Source organism: Solanum pennellii, chromosome 7 (genome assembly GCF_001406875.1).
Source record: "Solanum pennellii chromosome 7, SPENNV200".
NCBI classification, from domain to species: domain Eukaryota; kingdom Viridiplantae; phylum Streptophyta; class Magnoliopsida; order Solanales; family Solanaceae; genus Solanum; species Solanum pennellii.
Genome location: NC_028643.1, coordinates 9,042,798 through 9,051,969, shown reverse-complemented (window position 1 = coordinate 9,051,969; position 9,172 = coordinate 9,042,798). Strand labels below are relative to the sequence as shown.

At 35.9% G+C, this 9,172-nt stretch overlaps 1 protein-coding gene across 1 annotated transcript in view; it reads right to left on the bottom strand.

The window, feature by feature from the left end:
- The window catches only part of LOC107024819 (DNA ligase 4), a 46,884-nt gene that overhangs the window by 11,214 nt on the left and 26,498 nt on the right, over window positions 1-9,172 (bottom strand). The window contains exons 14-24 of the mRNA XM_027918477.1: window positions 9,004-9,062; window positions 7,165-7,248; window positions 2,876-2,971; window positions 2,416-2,464; window positions 2,113-2,200; window positions 1,785-1,988; window positions 1,260-1,385; window positions 1,041-1,140; window positions 832-937; window positions 559-689; window positions 288-452 (exon numbers count right to left, since the gene is read on the bottom strand). Of these exons, the coding sequence (XP_027774278.1) occupies window positions 288-452; window positions 559-689; window positions 832-937; window positions 1,041-1,140; window positions 1,260-1,385; window positions 1,785-1,988; window positions 2,113-2,200; window positions 2,416-2,464; window positions 2,876-2,971; window positions 7,165-7,248; window positions 9,004-9,062 (1,208 nt within the window). The remainder of the gene's footprint in view (window positions 1-287; window positions 453-558; window positions 690-831; window positions 938-1,040; window positions 1,141-1,259; window positions 1,386-1,784; window positions 1,989-2,112; window positions 2,201-2,415; window positions 2,465-2,875; window positions 2,972-7,164; window positions 7,249-9,003; window positions 9,063-9,172) is intronic.

The following is a 9,172-nucleotide window of genomic DNA, read 5'->3' as shown; positions in this document are numbered from 1 at the left end:
GGGGTGGGGGTGGGGGGCAAGTTCCACCACTTCTCTGTTCATCTCCAATACTGATCGTGAAACACCATGAGCAGGATGTTGAGGTCCAAAATTCGAAGTGAAATTTTGGATTTGCAATTGAGGATTATAATGGTTGGTTCAAAATACATTGATCTAATCCAACATAATAGATGGACCATATTTAACTAATGCTACAGATGGTTAATCAACCAAGAAGCCGATTTTAAAGTTCCAATTCGAAGGCAGACATCTTACTTTCTGAAAAGTAAACTAGATTTGTAACTTACCTATTTAACACTTCATTGAACTTTACATCGATCTCTGGTAGAGACATGACGACGACATGGGTGGCATGAAAAAGATTGTCACCAACTTTCCCACCACCCACAGAAATTTCAACTTTCATCCTCTTCATAGCAAGTTCCACTAAAACCTTGCAATCTGAATATTCCCTGAAACACATAGGAGAGCCATTAACCTCAAGAAAATAACCACCAAATCGAAGTATTAATACCCAAGTAGAAAAGCTAATTGGACAGAGAAGATAGGAATCCTCACAGACACTGCTTTGGTATGAAAAAATAAATGCAGCAACCATGAAACCGAGCCCATTCATCCTTGGGACAGTACTTTTTCTTGTAGTACTCGACAGTTTTGGAGTCTTCTGGGTGTTCTATATTTCTCAAAAGCTGCAAAAGGGAAAGAAAGAGAACAGACACAATCAAATAAGATAGGCAGTCAGCTGCTTGCTCAATGTTTTACAGTAATGCTCCTACTGTTAAAGCTACGGGCACATAAGATTATTTGGCAGATAACTAAACCAAATTATACCAGTTTAATTTCTTCAATGCTGATGTCGGAGTAGAAAGAATCAGAATATTCATCCACTTCTGCTTCCATCTTTTTCTTTGTTGAATCAGAAAGGAAAAGAAAATACCTTCAGCAAGAAACCAAGAAAAAAGTCAAAAGAATCGCAGAACACATGGAACTCCAACTACAGGAAGAAAGAACTAGATGACAAATACTAACTGGTAACTCACTTTGGCTGTAAAGGAAGGAGCTTCTTTTGCAGACAGCAGTCAAAGAGCCAAGAGCATTGAATAACATCTCCATGAAGTTTTGCAGCTTGAAACTTGATACCTGTTATTAAGAAAAATTCTAGTGTTACTTCCAAGTTGATATTATAGTATCATGGGTGTTCGCATGAACTTTCTAACTCCATGAAGCTGGATGGGGGAGAGAGAGAGAGAGAGAGAAACCTCTACTTTCAGCTGCTATACAATGAGTAACTGACTTATTCAAATTCATGGAGAAAGCACCCCCATGCTCGACCACCATTTTATGCAAGGATTCTAGTGTATGTGATGAAGGCACATTAGCAAAATCTGGTGTTGTTAAGGATACCTCTTATACCCAGTTAAGTGACAAATATTTCGTAAAAGAATTTACATGTTAGAATGTAACATGACTAATAGACACATAATATGCACATATGGCTGAAAGTAGAGCCCAAAAATCCACTTCATCCAATGCTTTTCAAGACAGGAAAAACTTAAGAAACAACTGACACAAAATTGTCTTTGTTCGGATACAAATACCACGTAAAGTATGAACCCCGTTGACCAGAACAAATCCCAAAAAAAAAAGAAAAAAAGGAAGGACCAAAAATAACAACATAGTTCTTTTTTTATTGGTAAAATTACAGGATAGATCTTACAATTAATACCACAAAACAGCTAATAAACCAGAGTACATTTTTCCATTAACATGATAGTTGAGGATACAAAACACCATGTCAGAGAACATTGATGTTTCACCCTTAATTCGAGACACGTCAGTCTGAACAAAATGAGAAGGAACTGCAGAGACATTCTTCTTCTCTCGTTTTCTTGACGACCTAATGGTCTTTGATTCATGATCCTGCTCAACCCCATAATTGTCCTCCCTCTGCGTGGTACCATTGGTTGAATGTACCAGATCAACAAATGCTGAGACAAGGATAATAAAAAGTTCTGCTATAAGTAGAAAGTGTGAATAGAATCAAAGAACACAATAAAACCAGAAAAAGTTTCAAATATAGACACCAAACATCATTGTAATAAAGCCACTAACATTGCACATCAAGACACTCATGCCAAGGCTTGTCATATCTGACTTTATCAATACGCGGAAATCTCAAGCTGTATGGAGCAGCAAACACCTGGAAGAGCAGAAACTGAGTTCTGATAACATGAAGTTGATTTCAAACATGTCATAAGTTCACGGACCTAATGAGTAAATTATTGAATACAAAATAAATTACAGATATCAAATCCCGCAGGATGACTTCCAACTCTCAAAGCTTTATATAAAAAATTAAGCATATATTGCTATGTGCTAACAAGCGGAGAAGGAAGACTTCTAGTCAAGCTGCACCTCAGTTCTTGTTGTTCTAATATCACTTGTAATTGAAACAATGATGGATCTGCAATGATAAACGGGAGTTAGATAAATAAAGGCATAATATATAAATGTGTCCTTTTAGCTTGGCCTCATTTGGCATATATACCCTCCAACTTTGGGTGTGCACTTGTAGGTACTTAAACTTGTATAGAGAGCTGAACGAGTAAACACACACGTCCTACTTGGTATCCTACATGGAATTCATGTCCCATACGACAACCTACACAACGTCCTACATGTATTATGTCACACAGGACGTGTATGTCTAGTTGTTCAACTTTATACAAGTTTAAGTACCTACTTATGTACACCAATAGTTGAATAGCATAGATGTTAGCTAATGCCAAGTTAAAGAGCATAATTATGTATAATACCAAATGAATAATAAGGAACAAGAAAAACTCATATTTCAAGATTAGTCAAAGTGGACTACTTCTCTGGACTTTCAACCCACACGTCGGGTCGCTCTTTTGCATTATTTGTTACTTGATAAAAGGTTGGTGGTGCCTGCTTCGGGTACTCATACTTCCTGCCAAAATAAATTTGCCAGTATCAGCAAATTATGCAACAAATTGTAAAATTCTGTCAAAACTAATAACTGAATCAGAGATCCTTGCCAGCTTTGCACAGAATATGTAATATAGATAATGAAAGTTCTCTTTTATATTTTTTCACATTTTCAAAGATTTTCCAGGAAAAAAGTTTCTTGTGGAGATTGCTAGAATAAGATTTTATAGAAACCTACATGGAAATGGATTATAACAGTGTTAGGGCCCAATGTAATAATATAGTCAACACAATTCAATAATACTTTTCTCCTTTACTTCTCACATGATAACAAATTCAGGTCTATCTCAACTCATTGTTCCCTATGTTGGGGCACCCGGTCTAATATTGTCCACGCCCCAAATGTCAAGTCTTGGAGTCCCATCGGTCGACATAAAACAACCATATCTCTCTGAAATGAAAAGTTCGCACACAGCCTAGCAAATAATGGTCAACTTCTTTCCAACGCTATCGACCGTTCGTCAATCCGAGTCTGGCGTAAAAAGTTATGAGTAAAAAAGTTATGACTATTTTAATAAAGACACTGCAAGTTGTCAGTGTGTGACGGGAAATGTAACGGTCCATCATACCTGTGATGGAGCTGTCACACATGGCCATCATGATGAGGTAGAATGCTCGATTTTTGGTCAATTATGATGGTCCGAGTGACAACCCATCACCCAAGCAAAGGTTTGTCACTCAGATGACATAGAACGGTAAATTTTCCCAATTTTACGTTTTTATAAGGCTATTTTTGTCCTAAAATCTTTGGAGAGTTACTAAATCGTCTTAAACGTGTAGGAAAGTCAGTTTTCATTATTTTCAACCCTCACATGCTCTTCTCAAAAATTTCTATGTTCAAGAACTTCAAGAAACACCAAACTTGGGGTTCATCATCCAAGGTTCTTTTTCAAGATTCATCACCAAGGTATGTAAAGTTATCTCTCGTACGGGAATACCTTGTTCTTCTCCATGAACTATGCTTCCATGGTTTCAAAGAATCCTCTATGAATAAATTAGGGTTGGGAAAAAACCCCATATTCTTGAATTGTTCTTGAATCTTCATGGAACTCCAAGAACTTTCCTTGAAAGTATTTCGATTTTCTTGATAATTCTTTCACCCAGGAGTTTTCTAAGATTTTCTACATGAGATTACGAATATTTATTGAAAGAAGAAATTCTTATCTTGGGAGCTACTTCAATGATTTTCTTTATATCTTCTTCGTAACTTTTCGGCAATTTCTTGATATTTTCTTGGAAATTCTTATGTCATGAACCCTAGAACTATGAATTAGGAGAGTTCCCAAATGTGAGACCTTAATGATGTTATCTTATGATTCTCTAACTTTATTATTATGATATGATATCTCTCTAATGAATGTAAAACTATGATGCATGAATTGTAACCTCAATGATGTAATGATATGAATGAAGTTTATAAACTATGGTCCTTATATGTTATAAATATGAGTTTGTGGGCTAACCCTTGATCACATGAGCTTATGTCGACGTAGGTTAAGGATTGTATCATTGGTTCGGCAACTCCTTCTCTATGTCCTTGGTAAGGGCTAGTTATGGATCCCCATGACATGTACACGTATGTCTCATACCCGGCAAGGTATGAGATGACTGAGCTGATCAGGTCGAGATGAAACTTCATGCGCTCACATGGTGATTTATGTCGGTACATTATTAGACCCTGATTTATGTCGGTACATTATTAGACCCCATAATGAACAAAAATATGAAAAAAAAACATTCTTAAGGTAATCTAAATGACCTCATCTCTTAGCCTTCATATTTTACAATTATGACTATGTTAGTTAATTCTATTGATCTATAAGTATGTTTTATCCCACCATACGCAGACATGAAATCAGGTTGCTCACTCGGTTTCATACTTTCCACTATTGGTGAGCCCCTCTCTATTTTTAGGGCTTAGTCTACATATTTTTAGGAAGTTATGTTTTCTTGTAAGGTACATTGGCGGCCTTGTCTGAGTTGACACTATTCGATTATGCTTTGAGGCTTCATAGATAGATGAATAGTTATGTCCCATTTGGACCTTCGTGTCCATTGATAATGGTAATAAATTCAAATGACTGCGTTATTAAATTTGTTTTCTTAAGAAACTTGTTTCTTCAAATGCTTTCAAATATATTCTTCCGATTATGTTTAGATGTATGCTCATGTCCAGTGCCATGTTATGGGTATGCTCGGGCTAGCAATGATATCGCATGTCGACAATGTCCAGGGTGTAGGCTCGGAGGTAACAATTGATGAAATAACATGGTACAAACCTTGTGATTCATGTCCTACGGCAACGTTTGTCCCTTACAAGAGAATCATCAAGTAATACTATGGCACAATTTAGGGTACGAGTAAAACGAAGGACCGATGCAAGATCAAAAGGACAAGCATGGACCGAAAGAAACATACTTTAGAGTGTCAAAGGATAAGAGATTAAAACTCCTTTTGCTTTTGTTTAAATTCCATCGACTAAAGTAACAGGCGAAGGAGATTGCAAATAAATAATACGACAGGTGATTTATCCCCATATCTGACTATTTAACCGAGGATTTGTGGAGATATCTACTTACCTGCTCAATATTGAAAGAACTCATTATATTTCTTTTAAGATAAATCTAGTGTTGGTTATAGTTGCATTTGTGTAGCCAAAGTTGGTCCTGATGACCAAGTTGACCGGCTTAAGGCTTGCCTTGTTGCCAATGGGTATACTCAAATATTTGTACTTGACTATAGTGACACTTTCTCCAGTGGCTAAGATAACATTTGTCGGTCTCTTCCTATGGTTGTTATCCACCATTGGCTACTTTATCAATTGCACATTAAGAGTGTTTTTCTCCATAGTGATCTTGAGGAGAAAGTTTATGTGGAGCAATCACCTAGATTTTTTGCTTAGGGGGAGTCTAGTAGTCTAATGTTGATTGCATCGAATGGTCTAAACCAATCTCCTCGAACTTGGTTTGGAATGTTTAGCACAATAATTTAGGAGTTTGACATAACTCGCAGTGAAACTGATCACTTTGTGTTTTGTCGAGATTCCTATCCAAATCTAAATATTTATTCGGTGTTTTATGTTGATGATATTGTTATGACCAACAATGGATAGGATGGTATCACTAATTTAAAAAACATCTCTTCCAACATTTTCAAACTAAAAAACATGGCAAGTTAAAGTATTTTCTAGGTATAGAGGTTGCTTAATCTAGATCATGCATTGTTTTTGACAAGGAAAGTATGTCTTACACATTCTTGAGAAGACAGAATGATGGGATGTAGACCCATCGATAGTTCAATGGATCTGAATGCTAAATTCCTACCAAGGCAGGGAAAGTCACTCGATGATCCTAGAAGATATAGGTGGTTGGTTGATAAGTTGAGTTATCTCAGAGTGACTAGACCTAACATTTTTTTCATGCGAGTGTAATTAGTTACGGATTCTCCATGTGGTAGTCACTGGGATGCAACTGGTCGCATTCTACGATATATAAAGTCAACTCCATACAAAGAATTACTCTTCAAAGATCAAGGTCATGAGCTGACCATTGAATATACAGATGTCGATTGGGAAGGTGGTCCTTTTAATAGACGTTCTACATCTTGATATTGTGTTTTTACTAGGCAGTATTTTGGTGTCCTGGAAGAGAGAAGCAGAATGTAGTTGCTCGATCTAGTGCAGAAGCAAAATATCAAGCAATGGTCATAGCAACTTGAGAGCTAAGTTTGGATCAAATAACTGCTTGGTCTTTGAATTAGTTACATCTAAAACAAGCACGGTACATATGACTTATATACACCAGCTTGAGGGAGTGTGATTAGAATAGAAACAGGATTGTATATGATCTCCTACATGAAAAAGGATTATATGTAGGGTCTACAAAAGGGCTCAGTGTAATAATATAGTCAACACAATGCAATAATACTTTTCTCCTTTATTTCTCATAGAGATTAATGTGGTGGACAATCAGAAGTCCACTAATAGAAACACGCCTATGTCTAAATCTGTATCTCTAGCAACTCAGACAGTCGCCAAAAGTAAAAACGCTATACATAATTCACAAGATAAGGTGCAACACACAAGAAAAGCATTCTTAATAGTGCAAGAATAAAAGGTACAACAGAAAACTCAAGCTACATCAACGGAAATATTGCCTGAAATAAGGTTTTAATCGAGTTACTATGGTATTGCGTTCCTCATCAGAAACTCCAGTGCCTACTCTGCAAAAAGAAATGAACCTGCAAAAAGTATGCTTAAATCTGTATTCGAGTCTAAAGTATTGGAAATACACATCAGTCATAGCAAATATAAAATGATATACATTATTTTTACTAGTCTTAAAAGGAGGCATTAAAAACTTTTCAGAAAACTGAAAAGGCTCATAACGCTATTGAATTACTTTGAAAATGAATTCAGATATAGATATGACGCTTGCCATGCTACATTTAAAGACATCTCATAGAACTACAGTACTCTACATAAATAAAAGCCCATTTCTTGTAATCTAAGAATAATTGGACTAGCTATTGCAGTAGGAAGATACAACACTCAGCAGGAAGAGCAGAACTCTTGTTACTCAAGACTGACTATACATCAGAGGTGAAGTCAATGTCACTGTGGAACACAAAGATTCCACAATTTAATCAATCTGGATACAAGGACTGTCTACATTCTCCATCAATTAATGCAAGATTGACTTGAATACTCTTTTGGAATTAGCGGGTAAAACACTAAATGATTAATGATAAAGCAATCTATATTCATATGGACACAAACACTGATTCAAGGTTGGCATAAAAAACGTGTAAACAACCAAATAAGAGTGAAATTTACAATGTGTGATCTAGAGTGACAAAATTGACGAGAAAAGAAAAAGATGAATTGGAAACCGGCATTATACAAAAAATGAATAAAAACCAGCAAACATGCTCCCAGACCTCGTCAAAGAAGGTAAGCATCCAACTAAAAAATTGTAACAACCCGATCCCTAATTTTCAGGGTTTCTGGTTGAAATTGTATTTTGAAGCTTTGAATAAGATTGTATAACCATTTTGGAACTTGTTGGGATGGTTGGGATTGAAATTCAAGGGCTCGGAGGTGTTTCAACACTAATTCAATTGAGTGTTGCTGAAACATTTAGAACTGGTGCAGTCACAAATGTAGAAAACTGGCCCAAATGCGGAGATGCAACTGCAAATGAGGAGGAGGGTGTGCTGGTTGAGCACCACAAATGCGAAGTATAACTCGCAAATGTGATGATAGTCCAGCCCATTTAATATGCAATTGTGATGGACACCCAGTATAAAAACTTACAGTGATGTTTCAGATGCCATTTTTGAATATAGAAATAATCCTTGCATATGTTTCTTTTTAGACACATCTTGTTCTTTAAAATGCAAATGACCCTCTATTACAGATCAGCAGAAAACATGGTCAAGTAATATTTTCTTCAAGACAGTGCAACCTTTCAGTTTAAGACTTGCTATACTTGGGAATAGCAAACAACTCAAAAATAGATTGAAACAATAGATATCTCAGCTAGAGTACATACTGGTGCTAGACAAATTGACCGAAACATTGCCACCCGACCAAACATAGTTCCAATTTGGAATATCTAGTGTTCATTCGTGGAAAATAGGTTTTCCAGTAACTTATGAAAAAAAATACTAAGTACGTATTTTTTTAAGTTCATTGAAACTTTATATGCAAACAATATTTTTTGAAGTTCTGGTTTTCATGTGCTTTTCAAAGATGCTCTGCAAAAACTACATCATCAAAAAACTACAAATACTCAAACACATAATCAACTTCAACAGACTTGTTTTTCGAGTAAGTCTTCAAATAAGCTCCTTGCATATGTTGTCCAAAGGGCTAGCATTCAACGAAATTCTAGAAATAGTAAAATATAGAAGCACACATTACAGGAGGTATGAAGATGATTTAAAAAATGACATAATATGCTGATTCTTTCATTTACAAAAACATAAATATACCTTCTGGGATATGTATTTGGAGCCGGAGGCTCAGCAAGACCCACCAGAAATTGAGCTACCTAGAATTTGAAATTTTCGAGTTAAACTCATAACAAATATAAGAAAATAAGCAGGTGAACAAATTAAGTAAGCATTTGGATATAAAAAATGTATTATTTGAAAAAAAAAA